Source organism: Falco rusticolus, chromosome 15 (genome assembly GCF_015220075.1).
Source record: "Falco rusticolus isolate bFalRus1 chromosome 15, bFalRus1.pri, whole genome shotgun sequence".
Classification (NCBI taxonomy): domain Eukaryota; kingdom Metazoa; phylum Chordata; class Aves; order Falconiformes; family Falconidae; genus Falco; species Falco rusticolus.
Genome location: NC_051201.1, coordinates 22,721,777 through 22,749,141, shown reverse-complemented (window position 1 = coordinate 22,749,141; position 27,365 = coordinate 22,721,777). Strand labels below are relative to the sequence as shown.

General features: G+C 57.4%; 1 protein-coding gene across 3 annotated transcripts; it reads right to left on the bottom strand.

Moving 5' to 3' along the window:
* Positions 1–13,307: 13,307 nt before the first annotated feature.
* Positions 13,308–26,980, bottom strand: SLC9A5 (solute carrier family 9 member A5). 3 transcript variants are annotated; one of them, XM_037409164.1, is made up of 16 exons: positions 26,817–26,980; positions 21,564–21,866; positions 20,747–20,910; positions 20,365–20,443; positions 19,914–20,091; positions 19,564–19,784; positions 19,180–19,382; positions 18,533–18,622; positions 18,352–18,422; positions 17,507–17,636; positions 17,240–17,328; positions 16,960–17,086; positions 16,674–16,844; positions 16,035–16,104; positions 15,713–15,844; positions 13,308–15,420 (listed from the first exon to the last, which is right to left on the bottom strand). In XM_037409164.1, exons 1-16 carry the CDS (start codon positions 26,947–26,949, stop codon positions 14,951–14,953), a joined length of 2,631 nt encoding a protein of 876 aa, XP_037265061.1. In that variant the 5' UTR covers positions 26,950–26,980; the 3' UTR covers positions 13,308–14,950. The 3 variants fall into 3 exon arrangements, with proteins under 3 accessions (XP_037265061.1, XP_037265062.1, XP_037265063.1); XM_037409165.1 differs by lacking the exon at positions 26,817–26,980 and having other exon boundaries at positions 21,634–21,755; XM_037409166.1 differs by lacking the exons at positions 20,747–20,910; positions 21,564–21,866; positions 26,817–26,980 and having other exon boundaries at positions 20,369–20,443.
* Between the last annotated feature and the right edge of the window lie 385 nt (positions 26,981–27,365).

Below are 27,365 nucleotides of genomic sequence, written 5' to 3'. Positions count from 1 at the left end.
TGTGGAGACCTCAACCCCTCCCAAAGGAGGAAGTAATTTAACATGGCAAATTTCTCCACCCCTCCATTAATTGTTTGAGATGGCCAGGGGCCAAAATACTGCCCAAGCAGTGGGAGTAGTGGAGGAAGGTCACCAAACAGGCGGGCAGCAGCCTACAGAAGTGACAACAGGAAAGGGCAGAGCCACAAAGGCAGAGAAGGAGGGGAGAGGCAGGTGCCGCAGGGCATCCCAGGATCTACTGACACACCAAGGCTCTATGTAACGGAAGCGGGGCGGGAAGCGACACACAGGCGAAGCCTCGCAGCCCTGGGCATGAGGTGCAGGGCCTGGCAGTAGGGGCTGGGACCACGAGCTGCCTCCCCAGCCTTGGCCAAGCAGCATGTGGTCTCAGCAGCCTTGGTGGGGTCTCACCCTCCATCAAAGACGACATGGTGCTGGCACTTGGCTGTGCCCCCTTTTGGGAGAGGCCACACAAACAAGTCCATCCCAAGAGGAAGGGTGACTCAGGCAGGACATGAGGATCTGGAACAGGAGGAAGACATCCCCCACATGCACAAGGTCAGCAGAGGAGTGCAGGGTACTTGCCTGCTGAAGCTGGCGCGACCACTACCAAGCACCTCTTCTCCCTTGGCTCAAGGGGCAGGCCCCTGCAGCCTACCCAAGCCCTGCTCCACAGGGCCAGCAGCAGGGCCCACATGGGCCGGTCCAGCTCAAGAACACCTTCAGATAATCATCTCCCAGGGAGAACTGCCAACAGTTGGTCCTAAAACCCATTGCACACGATGGCCTCATGGCATGTGTTCAGACATAACCAGCAAACAAGGGGCTGAGCAGTTCCAAAGCCAGCCATTCGATACACCAGCTGCTTGACGTGCTGTTGTGTTTCATATGGGCAGCAGGATGGATGGCAGTTCCTGCAGGGCTGCAGTTTGCTTCCCTTAAGCAGAAAGAGATGCCCCTCGTAAAAGGGATGAGACATTGACAGTGGGCCAGGGCTGAGCTGCTGCCTCACTGTTCTGTGCTTGTCTTTCAAAGAGCCATTGCTTGCTGAGGCTCCCCCACAGCCTCTAACAGCTAGTCACCTTCTCCCTGCCGCAGCAGGGCACTGCCTGCAGTGCACCATAGCAGTGAGAACCTCCAGCCCATGTCAGGTGAGATCATCTGGTAATCCCAATCTGGGAAGGAGAGCATCCCTGCCAATGCAAAGGGTATTAGCAATGCAGCACAGACTCTACCTAGTTGCTGTCAACTGCAACAACTAAAAGAATATGTGATCTTGTCTGTGGATGCAGGAGAGCCTTTCTTTCCCCCTCATATTCACAGCAGGAAGATGAAGAACTTGGCCTACCCTCCCAGCAGAGTCTCAGACCAGAGATTTCACCATCTGCACAAGGCTACACTTGCAAAGTAGCGCCCTTCATCTGTTTCCTAAACACATCTCCCAGCCCACACACATGGCTACATCTTTACAACATCCTCGGGCAGGTGCTGGGAGTCTCCCTATGGACTGCCACCCTTCAAGAAAGGGAGCACCAAGAGCAATGGCCCGCCAGCAGGCACACAGCACAAGGCTTTTTGCGGCCAGCTGCGCGCTACCAGAGGTGCTGAGCTATTTCTGTTGGAGACGTGGCCCCCCACCACAGGGTAAAAGGAGGTAGAAGGGATTCACCACACCTCTCATGTCCAGGTGTTTACGGAAATCTGCCTGCTGTTTCTTCAACTGCAGCAGGTTTCCTTTCAGGAGGCCACAGCTGCCTAGGGCTAACCCAAATCCTTGCACATGACTATTTTTATTCAGCAAACAAGTCTCTGCACTTACCCTGAGGTCTGAAGGGGGTCCAGCCTCTGAGTAGAGATCTGAAGCCTTCCAAGCAGTCTGGCTGCCAGCAGCCTGTGTACTGAGATGACGCTCTTCAGGGCTACTCCAGCAGCAGGCCAAAGCCCCAGACAGTTGTGTACAGTCTGATTGAAAGCCTGCTGTGGGGCTGCAGGGGTCCCACAGGCTGCTGCCGTAGGGCTACTGCACAAGCCGGGAGCTACCAAACCTTTTGGAGCAGAGACGCGTGCTCCCCAGGCCATGCAGACCCAGGTAGGGTTGGGGCAACCTGAGAGCCCATAGGGATACAGGGATTGGAGCAGAGAACTTGCTCCCATGCTGTTACTGAACCAGCCAGGTCTCCTGCGCCCAGACCTCTGGTAGCAGCTCCAGGGCGAGAGAAGCGTTTGGCTTTCCTCACCCCTTCAGGTGGCTTGCACAGGCCTGGGAGCACAAGGTTGCCATCTCCTTTAGTTCCGAGTCAGCAGGTAAGACATTGCCAAGCCACCTAATTCCAGCTCTTTGAGGGCCAGAAAGAGAAGAGCAGCACTTTCAGGAGCTGGTGTAGGAATTTGCAGCATCCCCATAAACAGATGATGAGGGCACTGTACAAACACATTTTCCATCTCTGTGACCAGGGACAGAGCCAAGTGCTCCCCACACCTTACAGCCAACACTCGCTATCCAGGTCCTACCCAAACTACATAACACAGGCTTTTTGCAGTGCAGCAGCCAGCTCAGTTGTGGAGATGACAACTGAAAGCTCTCCACAAGTTCCCAAGCCACCATCACACAAGATGATGCAGGCAAGTCAGTGGCTGTAGGTATACATTTTTGGAAGCAGAGGGGGAATGGGTTGTCTGACACAAAAGCATCTTAGAGCCCAACCTCGCACCTCCCCCCTTTTCTATCTGTGCTGAAAGCTCAGGACCGCATCCCCCATTAAGTATTTCCAGGCTGAAGAGCCCGAGTTCAGCTCAGCCCTGTCCCAGTCAGAGGCAGTGACATGATTGCCTGTGCCACAGCACTGTGCTGAGGGGAACATCGCACTGCTGTTTATCATGGCTGGATCTTAACATAGCTTTCAAAGAAAAAAAAATTTTTTTTAAGTGGCCTTTTCCTTCTGTCCTGCATTGTAGATCCATTTCCCACACAGGCACATGGGAGACAGCTGTAGCCAGCACTTCAGTGGGTGTTAAAAAGCCCCTCTTGACTGAGGCTGACAACAATGCTGCGCTTGTTCCCCAGCACAGTCTCACACTGTCTTCTCGCAGGAGCAGCTCCTCGCTCTTTATGAGGCCTGTGCTTTCCTCAGGGTTGGTTTAATTGCTGAAGCCACTGCAAAAGACTGCCATCATCCAGCTCTGCTGGTAGAGATCTGGGTGCTCCAGCTCCCCATCCAGCAGACCCAGCTCCTCTGCGTGGACTGATGGGCAGTTTTACACCGAGGGAACCGCTCTGGCACCTGCCTGTGGTGGCAGCTGAGAACTGCTAAGCACAACCCGTCCCAGAGGTGAAATATGGCAAAAGGCAACAAACGCTGACATCAGGAAGGATGCAGAGCCAAAGTCTGAAGGCTGTGAAGCCTCCCTAGAGTTGAAAGAGGATAAGATGGGAGAGGGGTCAGTACACAAACTGTTCTGAAAACTTCAGGGTTGTAACTTCAGCCCCTCAGCTCTTTGCCCCTGTCCCCTTCCCCTTTGCTGAATCTGGTTTCTGGAGCTGCAGTATTTCTCAAGCGCCTGCTGAAGCAGTATGGTAACCTAGAGCCTCGCAAGAGCTGGGAGAGGGTGCGGGCAGAGAGAGGTAGAAGGCAGACAAAGGACCTCTGCCTTGGAGTCAAGACTAGCAGAGTTCTGTTGTGCAAACCAGGGAAAGCTCAATACTTTCACAAATAGGACTCAGCTGTGCTGGAAGAAACACAAGACAGATGTTTTAGATGTCAGATAAAGACATCTTTTGACCTGGGGGAAGTTGTGCAATATGCATGCTAGCTACACGACTGCGCTACAGTGCCAAGAGCTCTTAGGAAAACACCCTTATGCGCTCCATGTTAGCTTAGCACTATCACTGGTGTGGTCCTCAGCACAGCACTGGGAAGCTCCTGTGGCCATAGGGACTGTGGAGGGAAGGGAGAGCCTGGGTGTGGCAGAGCAGCACTCCAGAGCACACAGCCCCTGCTAACCCACTGATCGATGGATGCCTCCGAATTCACTTCTAGGCATCTCCTCATCACCAGACTGGGGCTCTCCACCAGCTCCCATGTCCACACACATGGCTATGCAGACGTCCCATGGGTTAAGCTGTGCCCCGAAAGTACAGGTTCAGGAAAGATAGATTATAATCTCACCAATATAGCCACTGTGAACCTCATTACCCTCCCACTTGGCAGCCTATGAAAACATGGGAAGCCACCAAGAAGCAGCGTTAGACCCCACTCAGCACAAGCAGGTGCTTAAGACCAGTGATGTTTGCTTGAAACAGGCTTTGCCAAAGAAAAGCAACAAGTGCTGCAGCAAGTGGAGCTGCAAGCAGCCCTTTGCACCAACAATGTTTCAGGAAAGTTAGTTCTCTTCCCATTAGGGAGGCAAGAGTGGGTTGTATGCAGTTTAATAATATTGAAACCGTCATTTCAGATCACAAGGAAAGCAGGCCGTGGCTTTACAAAAGCACATCTTGGTTTAACTAATTAATTTGATAATCCCCTATTTGCAATCCTCAGGAGACATTCGGCTTCTAAAGCAAGTAATTACCACTAAGTGGCAACCTCTTTGTGAGGCCCAGTCTGATTAGGGAAAAAATTTCTTAAGCCAGAAATATAATCGTGGTGTGATTTCCCAGAAGGACTGGAAGAGAGACTACATAACAACAGCTGGTCACGCTCACCATTTGAAGGAACAGAAGCAACTCAATTACTAGGTCTCCAGCTACACTTCAAGATGTTGTTTCAAGGCCACGTGCAAACCTGGTGTGCAGTTAACTATCAGGAGGCTTTGCAGGAGATGTTTTATAGGTACAGAAGTCAGGAAGGTCCCACTTAGTGCTCTCAGAATACCCATGTGTTGGGGTTAAAAAGAGCCCAACCTTGGGCTCCCTAATACCATGGGCTGGGGGGGGGGGGGGGGCGGGGAACTTGCATGTGGCAAGCTTATCATGTGTAGTCCCACAGGGAAACAGTCCAGTCGGAGGAATGCCAGCCTTACAGCCTCTCTGCACAGATGTGAAGGCACACCTTGATGACACATAGTGTCTTCAAAGGTTGTGCCACACAGTGTCTTCCCAGACAAGCCAGCTAGACTCAATACATGCAGGGCACTTGCTAGTCTAGTGCCTGCTCCAGGCATCTCCAAGTGTCCAGGGTCGTGGCTCAGCAACAGCCCAGCACTAGGATGAAGACCTGCTTCTGCATACACCCAAGACACTTGTCTCAGGCTGAGCAGCTTTGGGCTTCTGTAACTAGGCTGTTCTGGGGGGACACAGGTGCCCTGCCCTGCCCCCCCCCAGGCCTTGTGAAGCAGCCACGCTGCACACCACTCCCGGGTTAACACCCCTACAAAAGCCTCCTCCAGAGACTTCGCCTTATGTGAAAGTTATGAATGCAGCCAGTACAGGTAGGAGCAGGGCTTGGACGGAAACCAGGTCTCCTGCCCCCATCAGGCACCCTCCCAATAGGCACATTTTCTCTACAGCACACACACACCCCGAGATGTTTCCCCCCTGCAGTGGACTCCCCTGCTTGGGTGTGGGTCTCAGCATCCCAGTGCTCCAAGCACTAGGCAGGTGCACTGGTTGGCAGGATGCAACCATTCTGGAGAGAAGACATCAAACCCGCTGAGAGCCTGGAACAGAGACCTGTAGGACACAGAGCCAGGCAGGGGCATGCCTCTGTGGATGCAGACCCAGTTAAGAGAGCTTAAATCCTTTAAGAGGAGCTGCTTGTTTGTCTCCCTGGAGTTTAGGCACTGCCTGCCTTTCCTGAAGACAAAGTGCTCTTGCCTTAGAAATCCAGCTGTGGTTTCAGGACTGCTGCTTCAAAACTCACCACTGTCTCTGAACAGAAGACCAGATTGTCTTTCTCTGAAGAGCAGCCTAAAACCGACCTGTCTCTTTCCAGTTCCCACATATTTAATGGCATAAGTCATTCACCTGTTTACCTTCCCCACTGGCAGTGATGCTGCATGCTATTTAGTCCCTGCAGCACGTTTACCATGCTCTCCAAGACAGCACACTCACCTCCAAGCTAGACGTGCCAGTGGGCACCTACACCCTTCCTGCCCCAGCCTGGCAGCCACCTCCCCAGCTCCTCTCCCACAGACATAGGAGACAAGGAGAACAGGGTCTTACAGCTGCGGCAAATACCATCCTCAGTTGCAACTACCAGGGCCCTCTCTTCTCTCCAGGCCTGCTTGACAGAGCATGGTTGCGATGACAGACAGACACCCTCCCTCCATGCCTCTGCACCACCAGGAGCCCCCCATTTGTGTCACTGCTCTGTGCCCAGCTCACACTTGAGCAGCCAGCACCCACAAGACACTTGCCCAGCCCACAGCAAAAGAAGCAGATACAGCCCTCAGTGGACACCTCGAGTAGGTATTAAGTGCCAGCCATTACCAGACAAGGGCTGGGACACACTTCTGAGCTGGAGACCATCTCTTCTCTTCCCAAAAGCAGGTTAAATCCAACTATGTCCTGCTAGGGGGGAGGGCTGAGAGTTCTAACCGCCCTGCTCCAGGGGAATAAGGACCTCCCCTTGGACCACCGGCTGCAGTTTCTGCCCCACAGCCCGCAGAGCCAGGACCAGCACCTAGGGGTAGGAGCCAGGGGCCCCAGCACCTCCTTCACTCTGCTCCAGGAGCTCCAACCCCCAGGACTGCTATTGCACTTGGGTGCATGTTTGCCAAGCCCCCACCCAGCCCCTCTCAAACCCCACACTTACAGCCAGCACTTGCAGAGCCTGTGCCCAGCAGATCCCAGCAGATCCTGCAAACCATTCTCCCATGGCAGAGTCTCTCCAGAGAGAAGGAAAGCTCTCACCTGCCTGAAGTTTGCTCCTCCAGATCAGGCAGACAGAGAAGCAGCTGGGTTAACTCAGCACTCACTGGGGCAGAGCAATAGCCCCAAGGTGCAGCTCCAGCTGCAGGCATGCAATCAGTGCTTTTTACAGCTGTGTGGGTGTTCCCTGGGACCAGATCTCACATTGCATGTAACAGCTGGGCTGTGTTTCCCACTGAACTTGGGCAGTCTCACTGTGGGTCCTCCAGGTACTTGTCAAAGTACTCTTAATCCTGCTGGTAGTTCTAGCAGGGGAATGGCAACCTGCTTAGAGCTGAGTGATGGTCTCCCCTGGTACAGGAAAGACTGGCTTTGCCCCCCTCTAGCCTTGCCCTGCTGGTAACAGTGGGGAAAGGTCTGGTTCCTCCATCTCAGTCTCAACAAAGCAGTTCTGCAAGGCTCCAGGCTGAGGTTCCAGTCACTCTGCAGCAGACAAACAGCAGTTTGGGGTCAGGGTCTTCTCCCCAGGGGCATCTGAAGCCAAGTCTGCTGACTGCAGATCCAGAGCACAGGAGGTGATGGGAAGCATTCTCAGATGCTGCTGGGAAGGGCTGGTTTGATGACGATAGGAGCAGTCTGCCACACAACATCCATAGCTGGCAATTAGAGGAGTGAACCTCAGGGAATGTCTACAGCAAGGGTGCCAGGCAGGAACACAGAGAGGGTGCGACACAGCACAGCGGGTTCCTGGAGGAGGTGGTGTGGTGTGGATCATGGGTCCGGTACCAGGGACCCTTTGTTCCCAGTGCAGGTTGGAGGGAGAGGACCCTGCACCAAGCAGGAGTACCCAACAGGCACACTGTGAGCGTGGTGCCAGCTGGGATGGGCACCTCCTCTCCACGGCACCAGGGCTGGAGAGCACCAGCAGGAAATAGCATGATTTAATCCCACCAGCAGCAATAACAATGTGTCTCCTAAAGGAGATGAGCAGTTTCCTCTTCAGGCAGGTGAGGGCAGAGGGCTCATGCCTCCTGTCATCGGTGTCTGCTGCCTTGCTCTCGCTTGGCCTTCTTCCATCACTGCTGTGTTCTCCTCCTCCTTGCAGGGGGATCTTGCCCCCAGACCAAGGAGCGGCAGGGTCAGGCCAGCTGCAGGGCAGCCGTGGGAAAGGACCGGGAGGCTTAGACCTCTCTAGCATCCATGTAGGACCCATATTGTCCCTGTTGTTTGGGGCCACGTGCCTCCAAAGGAGCTTGGAAGTAAGTGGGATGAGCAGGTCAAGAGTCGTAGAGTTGATATTCCAGCTGTCCCCGGAGTATCCTCACCAGGCACCCGACCCCAGGTGTTCCTGGCGGCACAGGGCATCCAGCGCCCAGCAGAACCAGCCCCCTGAGCCCCGGCCGCAGCCCCCTCACCGCCTCCGAGCCCACACAGGGCCAGCTGCGTGGGGTTTGCTGTAGGGTTCCTTTGTTTCTTTAAAAAAAACTTTGGGGTTTGGGTCATTCTTTGCCCCGGCCAAGGCAGCCCCTGCTGCTGGGTGAGATGAAGGCACCTGGGGGGGGGAAGCTCTGGCCGGAGGCTCACTGGGAGCACCAGCCTGCACAGCGCAGCCGTGCATGGGGTGAGCAGCTCCCCTGCCACACCGGCACCACAAACTACCATATATATCTATATATGTATATATAGATATATATTATTTTATTCCCCTTAGGACCACCCCTTCGTGGAAACGCGGGGCCCTTGGCGCCGCTCGCGGTGCCAGCCCCACCGGCCCGGGGCGAGGCCTCGGCGCAGGGCGACACCTGGCGGTGGCGCCGTGCGGGCTCCCCGCTGCCTCAGGCACGGCCCGGGGTAACGGGCGGCCGGGCCGGGGCTCCGCCGGGTGCAGCCCCGCAGCGGCACGGGCACGGCGGCCCCTCCGCCCCGCAAAGCCTGCGAGCGGCAGCCTCCGCGGTGTGTGCGCCCCCTGCCCCGCTCCCAAGGCAGCCGGCCCGGGGCTACCCGAGGCCGAGGGGGGCACGGTCCCCCCGCCTGCTGGCCCTCCGGGGCAATTTGGTTGCCTGCGGTCAAGCGACACCTCACCTGGAGCAGGATTTGTGGACAAATGCCAGCACAACCAGGCAGCTGCTAGAATTTTCTCACTATTGCACTCTTTAGTCTGTAATTTCCTGTTTGCTTCAAAAGCTATTTTTGCTAAGGGGGGGTGGGGGGGTGGTGTTGGTGGAAATCAAACAAAACAATTCTGTCTGCTCCCCAGCAGGAGAACACAAAGGTCAGCGCAAGCCTGGCAGGGGGCATGGATTTGCCCTGTGGCATTAGCCCGGCCAGCCTGCTCGCCCAGCAAACGCCAGGTGAAGCTGGCCGGCTCCCTTCAGCCAGCCCCGCGCCACAGCCTGTGCAAGCATCGTAGTTCTTGGCCCCAGTTGTTTTCCTATCCCCCCCCATCTTTCTGGAGTACCTTTCTGAGGCCTTTGCCAGCTTTATGCATAAACAGGAGAGGGTGGGGGTGTCTGCTGAAAATATGTGTATCTACGTGCACGTATGTGGTAAACAAGAGAACACCCTGGCCCTGGGAGATGGGGCTTTCTGAGAAAGCAGGCCAGACCTTAAGTGTCCAGGAGAAATCCTGAGGGGGTGATCCCTGAAAGAGTGATGCTCAGGTGGTCCTGGCACCAGCCATGCCTAGGGGAGGGCTCTCACAGCAGCTCTCACCCCATGATCCATCCATCTGCCTGTGAGAGCCTGAGAGCACCAAAGCTGCTGGGGACCCACGCACGGCGAGGCCCCAGGTGTGTGCACAGCCCAGAAAACAGCTTCCCCCCAGGCAGCCAAGGAGCCAAAGCAAAGCTTTAGCGGGCTCTCCAACAGTATGGGCTTAGCTGGGCTCCAGGAGGCTAAGCTTGTGCACAAGGCAGCGAATTGCCCCGCATCACTGCGAGAGAGGAAAGCACAAACACCTTCCACAGTCTGGTCTCTACCAGTACCCCACGGCCTTTCCAAGTCCTTCTTTTTGGGCTGCCCACAGGCTCAGGACAACCTGTGGTCTTGTGTAGACCAGACCAACTGGACTGGTGGCTACCTCCCCAGAGTGTCCTCAGCATCCTCCCTCTCCAACTAACCCGCCACAGGTTACATTTACCTTTAGGGCAGCCTGGCTGCGTGGCAGCAGATGCCAGGAGAAGGTGAGGTGAGAGGAGCCCAGGCAGCTTCTTCAGGGATCTTTGCCTTCCCTGTGGCTGTGATGAATCATTCTGTTCGGCTGCAGGGAAGATCACAACTCTAGGATCTGGGGTGCTTGTAAAATCAAAGCTCTCACTATGTTGACATCCATCCCCGGGAGCTGCAGTCTGGCCATACAGTCCTCCAGAGCATGGAGTCCCACAGCCACGTTTGCTCTTCCAGGCAAAAGCAGGAAAATCTGAACCACGAAGGGGGGTGTGGATCACCCCACCCAGCTGCTGCTGACCTAAAGATCCCACTGCTCTGGTCTGTTCCCAGCCAGTCCACGCTGCAGCTTGTTCCGCTGTGCAGCCGGGGTGTGGGGAAAGCCTCCTGGCCAGCCCTGCAGCCTGGCGGGTGGCACAGCCACTGGAGAGGGTCCCCGGCTCTGGGGGGGGCCCAGGGACACTCACCACCAGTGAACGGCAAGGAGACACAGCTGAGCCAAGAGACTGGCTCGACACGCACCGGAGGGACGCAGCGCAAAGCACAAAGGCTCTCCCATCCCAGCCACTCTGCCCTGGAACGTAGCATGGGAACCACTGCCCAGCGCAAATCTGTTCCTCATTATCCACCCTAGCTGCCGACTGATCCCGGCTCCATCACCAGCCACCCGCTCTATGGCCCCAGACAGCTCAGCTGAGCAATTTCTCTGTGACTTCATCAGCCAGCGCAGTGGGGCAGACCTGGGCCAGGGCTGGCATCCACACCTTCAGAGGTAATGCCAGAGTGAAAATGAATCATTCCCTTCACCAGCAGGCAGAGGAGGCTTCCAGCGAAAGCAGGGATGGCTGCAAATGGTGGGAAGGCATTTGTATCCAAGTGAGATGGGTACCTGAACAGATGGACAGGAGCAGGAAGGAGCAAAGAACAGACCATGCCTCCAAAATGTGTGTACCAGATACAGAGTGACCACCCCTCCTGAATTCTCCTGCATTTGCCTTCCTGCTTTCTGTATGCAAATGTGAGCATGGCCAAAGCCTCTGCCGTGCTTTGCACTTGCTGGGGCCACGTGAGAGGTGAGAAGCTGAGACCCCATTCACTAGCTTCCCACTGCTTGTGCCTGTATAAGGCCATCGTGAAAACATCACACGAGGACATCAGAAATGCCCTAGAAATAGAGCAGAATGAAAAATCACACAAGGTTGCCTGTGAGTCAACAGCACCTTTGCTGCAGTGGAGAACATGAAGCTGACAGGTTCAAGGGAATTATTATTCCTCTTGGCTTTGTACCTGTGAGACACAGCTGGGTACTAGCTCCAATCTGGGGCTCCCCAGAAATATGTATATGCATATGTATATGTCAGAGAGAACCAACTTTAGGAAGACAAGGCAAAGAAGGGAGCTACCTATGAGGGGTCACAGAGAAACCAGAGCCCAATTCTTCTGAGAGACACACTTGGAAGAACAAGAGGCAACAGGGACAAACTGCACCAGGGGACATGCTTGCTGGGCATAAGGAGAAAATCATTCTGCGCAAGACTAGTGCAGTTGTGGTGCAGCTCTGGAACAGGGAGGTGGTGACACGTCCATCCTTGGGGACCCTCCATACCCAACAGGACAGGGATCTGAGCTACCTTGCTCTAGCTTTGCCACCAGCCCCACATGGAGCTAGGGTTGGACTGTAGACCTCCTGAGCCCCTTCCAGCCTAGAATTTACATGATGTTCCAACATGCATTGTCCAATGGCAAGGTGGTCATTTTAAGATGACTGTGCAACACTGCTACTTAGCTGACTTTGGAGATGGCCAACACCAACTCATCGCCCACAGCTTGGCTCTTCCATCCAGCTGATGCCCTGTAACCAGAGCTGCTTACATCCCTGCTGACTTCACAAGTTCTGGTACCATGAAGAGACTGGAGGAGCTGAGCACTGGAAAAAGTAAATCACTGTGGAAAAAACATGCAGATCTAATGGCAGGCTTTTCTAAGGAGAAGCCTGCGTGCAAAATGATGGGTCTGCGCTAGTCAGGCAGCTCCTGGGATGGGGTTGCTTATAATAACAGTCAGAGGGTTGTACGTTCTGGGTTACAGCCTGACAAGCAGCTCCTTTGGTTGTGCCTTACTCTGCCCTGGAGAAGCAGAGGTTTAGGCACATGTGTTCATGGTTTGGCTCAGTTCTTGTGTTTTTACACTGAAGCACTTTAGTATTTTTAGGCTGAAAAAGACAGCTCTCTGCTGTGCTGGAAGGATCAGAGCAGTCCTGTGCAGGCAGGATGCTGCCTGCTATCTCTCCCTGTAAAGTGAAATACAGAGAGTACGAGAATAAATACTGATAAAACCCTGTGGGGAAAGGTGGAGTAGGAGCCACCATCCGTGGCCACAACATGGCTGGGGTCCAGGGTGTGAAGAGGAGGCTCCAAGCTGCTCGCTGGTGGCATGAAGAGCCTGCACACACATTAGCTGCTAAGCTTAGAGAGCCATGTGAGAGCAGCAACTAGCCCCAGCGCTTCCCAAAGCAGAGACATTTGCTTTTCCTCCTCTGAGGATCTGTATTACACAGATCCACCACTTCCAGGAAGACAACCTGGCCCACATGACCTGCTGCACTGCCAAGGTGATTGTGTCTGCAGGAGATGCTGGCACTGAGGTCCGGCACACAGAGCATGGCTTGGACAGCATTGCTAGCTGGTAGGACGTAGGGCAGATGGGGAGTGCCGGGAGGAACAAGAGCTTCCACTGGGACTCAAGGCTAGGAGCTGTATAGAGACCTGCCAAAAAGGACCTAGGGGTGGTGGTAGATGCCAGGTTGAATACAAGCCAAACATCCATCTTGTGAGTCAAGGGAACCACACTGAGTCTCCTTTAGGAGTGGGGCCAGCAGACTGAAGGAAGAGCAAAGCCAGTACACACAGATGCAAGGAGATTCCTGTGATCCAGAAGACCCTGAAACAGACCTTTTTGAACCATATTTTTGGCAAAGAGAGAGGAAGCAGGGCCACGGGAAGATCTAGGCTCCCAGCACTCTGCTGCCTTGCAGGCAGCCACGACACCGGGCAGCCAGGTCTCAGATCCCTGCTGGCCTCTGCTGGCTGCTCCCTGTGGCATGGCCTAATGATGGCTGCAGGCAAGCTTCTCTTTGGAAAGAATTTCATATTTTCCACAAATATTATCGAAACTAGGAAATCCAGTTAGGCACGTTGAGTCTGAGAGGGGGGGCTGTGGCCTTGGGTGGAGAAGAAGAGAGGCACAGGGACGTGGTGCCTGTGAGGGAGAACCAACCAGGAGCTGCAAGAACCAGGAGCTGCAGAGGTTCCCAGAAGCAGACCAGACTGCAACACCTGCTCCAACTCCGATTTATTGAACATTACAAAATACTCTGCATATATTTTCACATTAAAACAATATTCTTGCAAATAAGATATTAAGTCTTGAGTCATTTGTGGTGCCCAAGGCTAAGGAAAACACTGACCCAGCTAGAGATTTAGTATGGCCCAATATCAGAAATCAAATCCAGAATAAGGCATACCAGAAATGCAAAACTATATAAAAACCTTTTAAAAGTCTCATGCTCATCTGGTGAAACAGTTACAGAGCAGAACGGCCTTTGCAGAGCCTGGCTGACAGTACCGGGGGTGCCACCAGCTCACTGGCCCCACAATGGGCTCACTCACCTGGTGCATGTAAGTGTCCCCTTGACACCTGCTGTCTCACCATGCCCACATAGCTGGAACAGTTATTTACCTGCTTTGGGGGATTAATACACTGAGTCCCCATTCCTCCCTAAGAGGAGCATCCCCAACCCTCCTGCATTGCCAGTGGCCAGCTGCCATGCTGAGCTCTTGTGTACTGAGCCGTTCTCAGGGAGCAATTCTTGGCCCTTGGGGTCATAGCAGGACAAATTCACTGTGTGGGCCATTGTCACTGGGTCCCACCACCCTCTCAGGAGGGACCAGGGGTGGCTGGGAGGCAGGTGATGGGGACAGACCTTTGAAGATGCACTCAGCTCTCACCCATCACCTCTGTTCCTGATGTACATTCATACCTGCTGCTCGCTCCACTCCTTGCACCATGACCAGCCCTCCCAGCCAATGGGCCCCAGGCAACTGGAGGGACTGGGATATGGGCAGGATGAATGCCAAGGGTGCTGTGCAGGGCAGCCACCTCCTAGCAAAGCCAGAAAGCTGAACACCTCAGCTAATCAGGAACACATCCAGACAACAGGTGTGAGGCTGGCACAGCAGGTTGGCTGCTAGAGCAGTCCCTGTGCGTACAGGTTCACCAGTCTGGCTCCTGGTGGAGCCAAACCCCAGGAGCGCTGCTCCCAGTCCTGAGAAGGTCACGGCCTTGCCTCTGTGGTACTTCCATAACCTGGGGAACGCAGAGCTGCCGTGGCAGGGGGCCTCCTGGCTGAGCTCTGTGCATGCTGTGAGGAACTAGCACTGTAGCCTTGAAGTCAACGGCTCGGCCGGTGGGTGTGGATGGGCTCTCATGCACTGGATGCCACTCCCAGCCCTCTCCCCGGAGGTCTCCTACTCACAGCAAGGCTGGAGATCAGCTCATGCTCCTACACTCACGAGCCACAGCCCATTAGCCAGCACCCCTGCACCTCAGGGCAGCACAGCCCTGATGGGATCAAGTCTGATTGGGATCCCAGCCCTGGGAGGAACATTTCTGGTCTCCCAGCTTCAGAAATGTGTAGGGACCACAGAGGAAGAACGAAGTTTGGGTCTGTGCTTCCGTGGGTGGATGGGGCTGGTACCTGCTGCTGCAGCACAAAGTCCAACTATCAACCAGTTTTGCATCACTAGGTGCATAGCCAAAGCCCACCTTGGAGTGCAGCTCCAGGAGGACTACTGGGTTCTCCTGTTGCTCCTGGCGTTTATGGAGACACACACAAGCTTTACAATGCAAGACAGCAGAGCGGTCAGCAGGTCACAGTTCGGTCGCAGCCCCTAGCCCCTTCCCCATCCACAGTGTGCCTCAGAGGTGGCTCGCTCTGTTGAACATCAGCCACCTGGGCTCTGCGGTGGGGGGCAGCACCCTGCCCTGCTCCTCTGTGGCCATCAAAGGCTGCAGCTCCTGCTGCTCAGCACCATCGGGGCCGCTGTCACTCTGCGACCGGCCGCTCTTAGAGATGTGGCTGGGGAACTGGAAGCAGGAGCTCTGCTCTGGCATCGCCTGGCTCGCAGACTGGGGTTGCTCCTCCAGCACAGGGCAGGCAAATCTCCGGTGCTGAGGTCCGCTCTCGATGCCTGGGGGGGAAGCGATGCTCTCCAGGGAGGAGATGCTTTGGTTCCACGCCTTCTGCATATCCACTGGCACGATTTTGGTGGTCTCCGAGGAGACATAAACAGCCAGATCAGCCTGGTCTCCTTTCCATGGAAGCTCCTTCTCTGCCAAGGTGGGCGATGGTGGGATGATGCAGGGGCTGGGGCAGACGTCCAGGCTGCCTGGGGATGCAGAAGAAGGGACAGTGAGAGGCATCTTGCACAGCTCTTGCTCTCTTCCTGGGCCCTGCAAACATTGCAGAACCAACCACTATCAAATGGCCAGCTAGCCCAGGGAAGCAGGAGCCACTGGGGAGGCTCTGCCCTGCCTCCAGAGCCACAGAGAGCAGTGATTCTCCCATTCATGCTCTGCTGACTTTGGCTTTGCCCAGGCCAAGGCAACTTGGCTCCCCAGGTGGAGGAAGGACAAGCTACCCAATGGCAGCTGCCCTTGCATGGGACCATTGGTGCCTACCAGGAGCTGTCTTTCCCTGCAGAACCTCATCGGTGGCTCGAGCGATGAACACAATCCCTTCGTCATCCTCTCTCTCTGTCTCCGAGCTATCGCTCTCCTCCTCCTCTGAACTGACCATCACCAGGACAGGAGCTGCAGCCAGATGGATGGAGTTGGTTTGAAGGATGGGCTACCCTGTGGGGGAAGGACTGCACCCATGGAAGAAGGACTTGGTGCTAGCACAACCCGGGTGCTGACATGCCACTCAGCTGGCAGTGGGAAGACACACTGCTCCCATCCCACCTTGCCAGGACCTGAAAAAGTCACCTGCCACCGGCCTTACCCGCCTCCTGCCAGGGGATGTTTCTGTGCGTCTTCCCATTGGGTGTCTCTTTGGTTAAAGAGATGTTCTTCTGTGAAGGAAGAGGGACCAGCTGGGACCTGCCCCATGCAAACCCCTAACCCCAACCCAGGGGACCTGCAAGCCAGGGTGACCCCAGGGACACAGATTCCCACCCCAGCTAGATGGCAGCTGGCAGTCAGTGGTTCCTAGTCCTTAGGCATCGTGCTTTCATGGCCCTACAACAAAGAGCTCCACTGCCATGCAAAAGCCTCCAAATGAGAGAAGACACTTAAGGCTCAATTTAAGGCTCAATGCCATGCTTCTGAACCTGGACCTGCATTATGCTGAGTGCTCTTGGAAAACAAACGTGGGGGTCCTCTGGGGCTTGGGACTGCTTTGCCCAGGGAAGAACCACCCCACAGCAGTGCTGGCATGGGGGGCACACAAGGGCATGCGACACCTGCATGCTCACAGGGCATACACAGAACTGTGACGAGATGAGCTGCTTTCCCCGCTGGCTCTGGAGCTGCCAATGCCCTGCAGCACCTCACCTACACCCCACAGGACCTCACTGCCTGCATCCTGTGGGAGGCCAAATCTCAGAACTAGGAAAGGAGCAGGAGGCTGGGGAACGCTTGCCTTTTTCCTGCCCTTTTCTTTCAGCCTGGCCTTGTTCTTGGAGGAGCAGACATTATGCTTTGTTGACTTGAAGGTCTCCAGACGCCTCTTCATGTTCTGCCGGAAGACTTCTTTATCTTGGCGCTCTTGTGTATCTGGAGAGATGAAGTGACGGCTGTAGCTGGCCTTGTACTGGCCGAGGGAGAGGCAAAGAGACACAGGGTGAGCAGCTGGCCCCACAGAGCATCCTCTTGCCAGTGCTGCTACCCTCGGGGTCAGCCGCACACCACGGCCAGGGAGGGCTCACCCGCCGGCGGGGCTTGTAGAGGCTCCCTCGCAGCACATGGTGCATGGCAGCATCCTCCTTGTCCCGGCGGCTCCGCACCGTGTCGATCACCTGCAGGTCCAGGCATGCGCCGCTCCCGCTCTCCCTCCTGGCGAGGAGATGGAGATGGTGGGGCTGAACCCCATGCCTGCATCCTGCCAGCCCCCTGCCAGCCCCAGCACAACCCACCCCCAGGGAAAAGGGCAGCCATGGGGAGTCCAGTGAGGTCTGCCCAGGGGCTCGGAGGAACGCTTGTACTCACAGGAGGTTTGTGACCGATGACTCTGACATGGATGTGCGGCTGGGCATGGAAGGCAGCGCCAGCTTGGCAGCCGAGAGCACATGGCCACCCTGGGATGTGGAAGGGCAAGGCTGGCATCAGGGCGACCAGAACCCAGCTGGGCTGGGGGGTCCCCACTGCCTGGCCAGAGGGTACATGTGTGGCCATACATGGTGGGGGGCCACCACCCCAGCCAGCCAGCTCCTGTCAGGGCCATCCTGCCACCCAGTCCCCACCATGTGCCCCTACCTGGTCAACGAAGCTGATAGCATCACGGATGTTCAGCTTGTAGTAGACATCCCAGATCTCGTCCCGCAGCCTGTAGGCAGATTTCCGCATCAGGACCTGGCTCAGGTACTTCTTGTCGAACTGTTCCCACCTGCCACGAGACGAAAACACAGGTGGTTTAACTCCCAACAGGGTACCGTGGCCAGGGACCCACGCAAGGCTGAGTGTCCAAAGCACGGCGGAAGCGGGCTGGGCATGCAGGACCTGGCTGTTCCTCAGGGAGACGCTGCCAGGGACAGTAGGAGGGACACAATGACCCTTTGTCTCTGCCCAAGGGGAAGCCAGAGACCAGCGGGTCTGTTGGAGGTGATGGGATGGGAGCGGGACTGGGACCGGTGTGGCTGCCCCGCTGGAGTGCTTCCCCTCCAGGAAACAGGCTCTTTGCATCCTTTTCCTGTCACCGTGCTGCAGATAAACACTGCGCAGGCTTTAACAGGGCTGTTCCCCCCTCAGCGCTCGGAGCAGCTCCATCCATGGGGAGACACAGAGCCATCACCACCACCATGGACATGCCACAGCCCTCCAGCAGTGCTGGCATGGGCAAGCAATGACAGCTCCCCCAGCACCCCCAACCACACCTGCCCAACCTCTCTCTGGGATGCTTTTGGGACCTTGGTCTGCTGCGCAACAGCAGCCAGATGGTCCCCTTCCAGATGGACTGACACACAGACATACAGCCTTCCTGGTCCTGCTGCTCTGCCTGCAGCAGGGGTGTCATCCAGCGGGGACCCTGCAATATCCCCATGGCTGGCATGTGTCCCCCATCCACCTGATGGCTGGCAGAGGATCCTGGCTAAGACACTCACTTGTCCCGCCAGTAATGGTAGCCATGGTGCCCCACGATGTCCTCCACCGCTGCCAGGATGTGGTCAAAGGCCTTGAGCGAGGAGAAGAGGGTGAGAGCAGTAGCAAGGCTGTGGGTGCCCCAGGGGTGCCAAGGCTGTGCATCACCCTTACCCAGCCCCCAGTTCCAGCACCAGCACCTACGTGCTCATGCAGCTCCTCATTCAGCGTGGGCTTGTGATGGTCACTGCGTTTCACCTTCAGCCATGTCACCAGGGGTTTGATGGTGAGGCCCTGGAACAGCAGGAGAAGGCAAGGGAAAGACTGGGAGGGCGAGAGGGTGCATGGCTGGGGCACGGGGAGCAAAAGCAGCACGAAGTGACCGGGGACAGCAGCTGTGCCAACCGTGCATGCCCCTACCAACCCGACCCCCTGCAGTCAGGACCTGGGCAATGGTCCTGCGTCCTGGCAGGCAGTGACCATGTTGTACCCTCCCAGTCCCCCTTCCCCTAGGCTCGCACCTATCCGCCCCATGGGCTCCCCTTCCTGGGGTGCAGGAGACCCAGAGCCGGGGGCCATCAGCAGCTGTGTAAAGAGAATGGCCTGGCCAGGCACATGCCATCGCTGCTCTTGGAGCCCATCCCAGAACAAGGGGCCAATGGGGAAACAACATGGGCCACAGTCCCATCATCACAACAGTCACTGCAGTGGTCCTACACACCAGTCTGGTGATGGATGGGGTGCCAGGATGCACTGAGGACCAAAGGTCACTGGCAAAAAGGTACTTGCACCCCAGGCCAGCTCTGGGGCCAGAAGGTGGCACAGGAGGAGGGCACACTGGCCATCCTCACCTGCACAATGACAGTGAAGAACACCACCACGATGGTCGTTGCCACAAAGTAGTCCTTGGCTTTCACCTTTGTCCTGTCCAGAAGGATGACCAGGGCGAAAGCCACGGCTCCGCGGAGGCCACCATATGACATGACCACCTGATCGATCCTGTCCAGGGGGATGAGGCGGAAGCGGTTGAGCACGTAGGTCTGGAGGACAACACCTAGCAAAGAAGGAGGAGAGGACGGAATGCTGGCAGAGCCCTACCTGCTCCTGGACATGGGACAAAACACCAGCCAGGAGCTGTGGCTGGCCTCATGCCCCAGCCTTTCTTGGGGGATACCACTTTTTGGCCTGAAAAGGGCTGGGTACTATCAGCCAGAAGTACAGCAAGGCAGACTGACCCACAGCTCTGAAGAGCAGGATAAAGAACAGGGTACCCAGCACCAGTGCTGTGTCCCATGCCCACTTGGAGGTGTCCACAGCCGAGATGCCCAGAAACATGAAGATAATGGTCTCTGAGCTGCTAGCCAGTGTCTTCATGGTGTACTTGACCGTGGTGCGGGATTTCTGGGAGATATTGGCTTCCACATACTTCTTGCAGCAGATCCCACAAAAGGTGACTCTGCAGAGGGGCAGAAGGAGCTGGCATGACCCTATGGTGGGATGAGGAGTGGATCTGCTTGCTGCCTCTTGCTGCTCAGCACTGCACTCCCCATTTCCTAGACCCCCCAAGGGACACTCTGGTACTCACGCCAGGATGGAGGAAAGCGAGACCATCTCGGCAGCAAGGTATGCAACGTAGGCCAGGAGGAAGACAAAGAGTGGCTCGATGATGCGCACACGCTTGGTGAACCGCGTGATCAGGGCCAGGAGGAAGGCGAAGAGCAGCCCCACAGCTGTGCCCCCCAGGCTCACCAGGAAGAAGGATGCTGGTGCGGGGAGAAGATTCATTTGCACCACAAGCAAGCGAGCCCAGCTCCTGTGCCCCACAGCCATACCACACCGGGCTGGCCGAGCCCTGTGCTCCCACCTGTGTTCCCACTGAGCCATCCTATGACGACAGCCAGCACATGACCACTGGGATGGAGATGACAGAGCCGTGGTGCTCAATGCCCACCCCACAGTATGACAGCACCCATGTGTGCCCCGCCCACTTCCACACCGGAGGAAAAGGCGGAGGGGCTGGTGGGGCACATACTCACCTACCCCCTTCACATAGTCTGTGGCATGGATGTGCGCTGGGCCCAGCTCCACAAAAGAGTTGAAGACCTTGTACAGCACCTGCAGGCAAGGCAAATCCTTTGGGGAAGGCAGAGTGTTGCCCTGCCTTGAGAGGGGCAGCCCCTGCAGGCCCGAGGGACCCTGCAGAAGAGGCATCACTTGCCGCAAATCTGCCAGGTTGTGTCACCTGCTCATCCCAGCCGGCACAGTCCCCCAGGGCCAGGAGAGGAAAGACCAAGAGAGCATGGCATGGGTCTGCCCCCAGCTTGGGGATGTCACCTGCGTCCTCTGCCCATCCTGGGGGACTCCAGCCCCCTGGCCCATGTCAGGCTCTACATTAGGGTCCCCCAAACTGCAACTCACCACAGTGACAGCATCATTCAGGAGAGACTCGCCAAACACGATAATGAAGAGGGTCTCATTTACATGGACCTCTTCGAAGACAGCCAGCACTGCCACAGGATCCACAGCGGAGATGAGGCTGCCGAAGAGCAGGAAATCCATCAGCCCAGCTTCGACGCCTGGATCTGCTAGGACAGAAGGACCAAGTTCAAGCAGACCATCTGCCCCAGAGCTCCTCTCACCAGGCTGAAACAAGCCTGTCCCTCATCTGCTCCCAGCGACTTGGCTGCAGCATCCCAGGTTGGAGTGCAGCAGGCTGAGCCTGAGAGTGCCCCCAGACCTCTGGGGTCCCCCAGGCGAAGCAGGGCTCAGCACATCCTTGCTGCAACATGAGGGGAGCACAGCCTGCGTGTCCCTCTTGGCACCCAGGTGCATCGCTGCCCTGCTGGCAGGTATGTACCAAAGGAGGCTCAGCAGCCGCACCTCAATCCCTGGCATCAAGCAATTCCTCAGAGCTCAAGAGAGCTCAGAACGCTGGCCAGGGCCAGTGGCTCCAGCAGAGGACAGGGAACACAGCAGCAAGCCAGCAAAGCTAGCCAAGGTCGGCGACAAAAATAGCAAAGACATGAGTCAGCCCAGTGCCAAGAGGACCCATTTGTCCTGCACACTTGACAGTCCTGCCAGAGAACCGTTCCCAGGATGCCAGGACCTCATTCCTGCTATAATTCCTGGGAATCCATGACAGGGCCAGGCAGTGGGCTCTGAATGTGGGGATGCTTTGCACCTCCAACCCATCTTTTAGGGATGTGGTCCAAGCTGGGTGGTCCTGTGCACCCACCCATGAGCCCGGCCCGATGCAGCCCCCAGAGCGCAGTGCCAGTGGTGAAGGAGTTCCAGAGCGTGCCCACCACTGCATAGGTGAGAATGGCACCAATGTTGTCGAAGAACAGCCGGCTGGGCATGAAATAGCCCGAGTCTAGGACGATGGGGGGCAGAAGGAAGAGGAAGAACATGTTGGGCTCCAGCTGGTACTCAGCTTTCTTTGCCACGGCCAACACGATGCCCCCCAGGCCCAGGCCCAGCAGGATGAGAAGGCAGCTCTCTGGGACAATGGATGTCACCTTCCTTGACAGGTGGAAAACTAGAAGAAAAAGAAGAATGAGATCATCAGCCAAACAGGCACATGGACAGGGTATCCCAGATTCACAGCCTCCACAGAAGAGTTGGCTGATGCATGGTGGACCCTGGGGAAGACAAGGGAGCACCTAAGGCTGCTTCGTGGCCATGTGTGCACAGAAGACCTTCCAGCTAACTCCCAGGCCAGGATTTCAGGTCCCTGACTCTTTGGGACCTCCCTCTGCTCCTCATCCACTCTCTAATAAGCCAAGCAGCCAGGCATTTTGCTTTTCTTGGCCTCTGGTATCTGCACTTAAAAGTGTAAAAGCAGCCAGCGAGCACGTCCACAGTGTCACAAGCAGTGCTGGCTGCTGTTCGAGCGAAGGCATCCTGGTTCACTGGGACATGTCACCCCACTCAGAGACGAGGATGCTCAGCCCTGGTGATGAGGTGACCTTGTTTGCAGCCGTCTGAGCAAGCAGACGGAGCAGCATGCAAACCACTGCAGCACAAGCCAGTCTCCATGCCAGAGCACAAGCTTCCTCAGCACAGGCTAACCTACCTGCATGCAAAAACCAGACACACGAGAGCTATGGATTTAGAGGTGCTTTGAATAATCAGTTTACTCCATGCAAGATTTGGACCAAATCTTAAACTGCCATGGAACAGGATATCTTTTTTTAAAGCAAGCAGAGTATGCCCTGGTATTCACCCATCAGCAATGTGGCAGTGAGCATGCAGCTCAGGCACAAGCCAGCAGGATGTCACACCAGCCAGCACAGGGGATATGCTCCTCCAGGCAGCCTTGTCCCCAAGGCCAGGGTGTTCTCTGTAATCCCAAATCATTCCAGCTTCCAGGTGAGCAATGCCCCATCCCTGCAGATTTCTCCTCCCTCGTGTAGGGTGCTGTATTTTCGCTACCCCAAAAGGGCAGTGCTTGGAGAAAGGCTGTTGGTCACAGCAGTTTTGCCCACCCCCCCATCACTGAGTTCTGCTGCCTTCACTTGTGACATCCCACCCAGGTCTGTAGTATGACTTGGCCATCACACGAAGAAACCTTCTCCTGGGGAGTGGGTCCTTCCAGGTATTCCCAGAGACACCTCTGTCCTTGAGCACCCAGCAGGTACAAGGAACATCAGGGCAGCCTCTGAGCCACCACTTGGCTGCAAGCCCAGCCCTGCTGCCAACACCAACAAACCCAGTCCCTGAAGCCCTTTAGCTGGATTAAAGGTGCCCATTGCTTGTGCCAAGTCATCCCACCAGAAGGAAAGCTGTGCTGTGGTCACACATCAACCCTGGGTCACTCGGCTTCTTCGCTCCTTAAGAACCCCCATGGACAGACCATAAGGTCTGCCTAGCCCAGGGTCCTGTCTCCAGTGGCATAGACCTGGAGAGGAGCCCAGGAATGGGCAGTGCTGCATTCATTGGTTTCCATGTCTCTATGCCCTTGCTCTCCTCTGAACCTGTCCCAGTCCTTTGTCCTTTCTGGAACAGGTCCCAGTGCCCCTGAGATGCGGACACCCTGGGAACTGAGATCGTGGCCTCATGATGTTCTTGCTTTCTCCTTTCCTAACACCTCTTAGCTGATTTGCTTTCCTTTGCTGCAGCTGAGCACTGAATTAGAGAAGATAATTCAGTGTCAAAGATCTGGTCCCTAACTAGACACATCTTCGAGCCCACCACCAACCACACAGGCTAAGGACTCCTCTTCCTCTCGTTGAGACCTTCACAGTGACCTGCGCTGCTCCTTGGCACCGTAAGCCCTGTCCACGCCATCCTGGTGAGCGCCAGCACTGCTCCCCTGCCATAACGCACCGGCAACAAAGCTGCAGCTGGCAAGGGCAGAGTGGCAAGCGCGGGGGTGGCATGATCTGCAACTCCATCACCGACCACCTCCAGGGGGAAGAGCCGCAGAGCACCCAGGGCCATCCCTCTGCTGTAGCTCTGTGACCAAGCGGCCCAGCCACAGAGCCCAGGGCATCCACCCTCGCCCCCAGCTGCCTCCGTTCACTGCCAGGGGCTGCAGTTCAGCCACGGAGACAGTGGCAATACAGACACTACAGCCCTCCAAGCAAACCCACAGCCTGGAGAAGGGCTGGCTGAACTCCAGCCCAGCCAAATTCCTGCTAAATGATCACAAAAGCCACAGCAGAGCCCCATTCGCCCCACCTGAGCCTGGTGAAGGCAGCGCCGGTGGGTGAACAGCACTCGCGCAGCGCCTGCGGCAGGCGGCGAAACCACTTCCCTCCCACGGGAACAAAGCTCTGAAGTTTTCAAAAAGGGAATGAGGCATCTAGCCCCTTTCTGCACACTCGGGAGCATTGCCAAGATCCCCAGTCCCTGCTCTGGCAACCCATCTGCACTCCCTGTGCTGCGGAGATATGTCCTGGCCAGCTGGAGAGACCCAGGACAATCCACAGACATGCTATGGGCACATGAGGACATTGCTTCTGGCTGTCATCCATCACTCATTCCCTTGAACCAAAAACTTGGGCAAAGAAGGGAGCAGCATCGATGGGAAAGACCCTGCTTGCCCAAAACTCCCTTGGCTGAGGGTGGATGCTGCCACCCTCCCAAGCAAATGACAGCACAGGAGCTGCTCTGTGCTGCAGGGAGCAGCCAGCGGGGACGGGTGGAACAAGCTCTAATTTTACACGCGCTAGTCAAGGATTTCAGCATTAAAGGTTCCCACAGCAACAGTAACTTAGCCACATGTGAGTTAACTTCAGAACCATAATCCACATTCAAGGCATCCATAATACAGGATTTGCCATTGGGAGGATTCAGGGCCAAAACCTGCTCCACTCCTCTGGTGCTTGGGAAATGGCAAACCACCTAAACCGAGACCCAGGCAGCTGGGGACAGAGGTGATGGTGTAACAAGAGAGGGTTGCCACCCATGGGGATGCCACTGGGTGGAAAAACATTTGCCTGCTGGCAAACCCCTGCCCACAGGGCAGCTGTGGATGAGGAGTATGTTTGGGGCAATGCTCGTCACTTCCCTCTTCCCCACATCCCGTCCAAGCAGGTCTGCGCTCTGACCAAGTACGGAAAAAGCAGCAAAGCCCGGATGGTGCCTTGCTGTGCAGGAAGGCAACACCCAAGCCAGCCTTTCTCCGCCCCGGGTGTTTGCTGGCTCAGGGCACCCCGGCATCATGACCGCCTCCGAGAACAGAGCCCGCAGTGTCATTTCCCCATCACCCAGGCGTGGGGCTGCTTCCTCCCCTGCAGTCACAGGGCTGTGAGCTGGCAGCCCAGCGCCACAACTGCAACAACTCCTCTGCGCCAGCCTACGCTCGGCGTCCATGGCTGCCGCGGCCAGCGCTGCCCCTTCCGCACCCCAGCATCCTCCGCCCCAGCTCCAGCTCCTCTGTGGGCTCCCATGCACCCTGGGGACCGCACGTGCCACCTCCAGGGACACCCCTGCCAGTGGGCTCCCGCAGCCCTGCCCCAGGTCTGGGTGTCACTCTGGGATCCGAGTATCCATCGGACCCATCGGATGCGCTAAGCCAGGCAGCCCAGAGCTCCCAGCCATCAGGGTTGTGTCTCCCAAATGGAGAGGGAGAATGGCCATCATCTCACCTCAGGCCTGGAAGAGTGTGGTGGGGCTGGGGGCTTGGGAATGAGCCCAGCTCAGGCCCCACCACACCTGCTGGCACTGCCAGGGCAGAGGGAAAGGCGGTGAGGGCAGTGCGTCAAGGGGAACCCGTGCAGGGAGCAGCTCTGGGGAGGCGTTTGAAAGAAGAAAATAAGAGCCAGGGAAAGGAATCGTCTCTCTGATCTTCTGCAGGTAGGAGGGATGCACTCGGCAGCTGGAGGTGGCACAGCTGCAGACAGAGGGCTGTATTTTTAAGCTCACGACACTCTTTAATTCATTCCTCGTGATGCTTTAGGTGTCCCTTGCGAGAAGGCAAGGAAGACAGGAGCATGAAGTCCGTGGTGGTGGTTTCCAAGATGCCTGGGACAAGCAGAGGCCAGCTGGTGGTCACGGCTGTAGCTGTTCCCTGTGTACCAAGAGCTGCTGGTCCCCAGCTGCTTGGAGACTCCCCTGCCTAACTCCAAACCCACATTTCTTGAGCCAGCTCTAAACCATGAGGGTGCCCGCACCCCTGCCACCAGGGCTGTGCCCACAGTGGGGCCCCCAAGGAGGAAAGCTGCCTCAAGGTCACCATCTCGTCCCCTGAGCCCACAACGGCAGGCAGGGGCACTGTGGGGGAGCAACCCCCCGGCGACCCTGCTCAGCACCCATGCGTGGGTGCCCCCTCCCCAGCACCCAAGGTGCCAGCGGGGAGCAGAGCCCTGCGGCAGCTCGCACACATCCTCCTTGCACCTTCCCACGCAGCCTCTCGCGGCGGAGCCTCCCCCCGGCTGCGTGGCCCTGTGCTGGGGAGCACGACAGCCCCAGGCCGTGCACATCTGGAGTGACCCACCCAAGGGGACCGCGGGCGCAGGCCCGTCCCCTGGCTGCCGGGGACACGTCTTGCCCAACACCGGCACCACGGAGCCCTTCCCGGGGCTGGGGGGATCAAACAGCTTCCAGCCCTGCTGACGCATGTGCTGTGCCAGCTGCCGGGGCACGGGGCACCCTGCTGGGCACCTCTGCTCAGCTCCTCTGCTCCCCCCGACCCTCCCTGCCCCGCGCCCACCCACCCGGCCGTCGCAGGGAAAACGGGCCCGGGCCCCCGCCTTGTCCTTCCACCTTGTCATTGCTCATCATCCCGCGGCCGGGGCCAGAGGATGTGGCGTGGGTCGTGCCTGGCCACCGCAGCCCCGCTAAGGGTGGTGACCAGCCAGGTTCTGGCCATCTGTCCCCGTGACCCGTGTCCCGGTGTGCAGTGCCATCCCTCGCCTCCGATGCCCCTGCGCCCGCCGGGGACGCCGCAGCCCAGCCTGCCGGCCCCGGGGATGGGCGCAGCTGCTCCCGGAGCGCCGGGGGGACCGCGGGGGGGACGGGGGACGGTGCAGGGGACACTCACCGATCTTGGCCAGGCTGGCCACCAGGATCCAGGCGGCCACCAGGCAGGGCGCTTGCACCTCCCGCCACTGCCACCGCAGCAGCTCGGCGCCCGCCGGGGCGGCGGGGCCGGGGGAGGCTGCCGGGGGCTGCATGGCCCCGCGCCGTGCCCGCCGCTCCCCGCCGTCCCCGCCGCTCCCCGCCGCTCCCCGCGCTCCCGGCCCCCGCCCGCGTCACGCGCACGTGGGGCCGCGCCGGGCCGGCCCCCCACGCCCCGCGCCACCGGCCCCGCCCGCCGCTCCCCGCCCCACCGGGCCCGGTACTGCCTCGGCCCCCGGTACTGCCCCGGGTCCCCCATGATGTCCCGGGTCCCCTGTACAGCCCCGGGCCCCGGTACTGTCCCGGCCCCCCGGTACTGCCCCTGCCCCTCCGGTACTGCCACGGCCCCCGGTAATGCGCCGGGCCCCGGTACTGCCCGGGCTTCCCCGGTACTGCCCCGGCCCCCCGTACTGCCCCGGCCCCTCGGTACTGCCCCGGCCCCCCGGTACTGCCCCAGCGCCCCCATGATGCC

What these genes read in the sequence shown, in the direction of transcription:
- SLC9A5 (XM_037409164.1), bottom strand. Translation starts at nt 26,949, where the DNA reads ATGCAGCCCCCGGCAGCCTCCCCCGGCCCCGCCGCCCCGGCGGGCGCC. An exon ending in GCATCGGGCCGGGCTCATGG is followed by an intron (nt 20,911 to 21,563) that starts GTGGGTGCACAG and finishes CTGTCCTAGCAG; the next exon opens with ATCCAGGCGTCGAAGCTGGG. An exon ending in GCAGGGAAAGACAGCTCCTG is followed by an intron (nt 15,421 to 15,712) that starts GTAGGCACCAAT and finishes CTGCATCCCCAG; the next exon opens with GCAGCCTGGACGTCTGCCCC.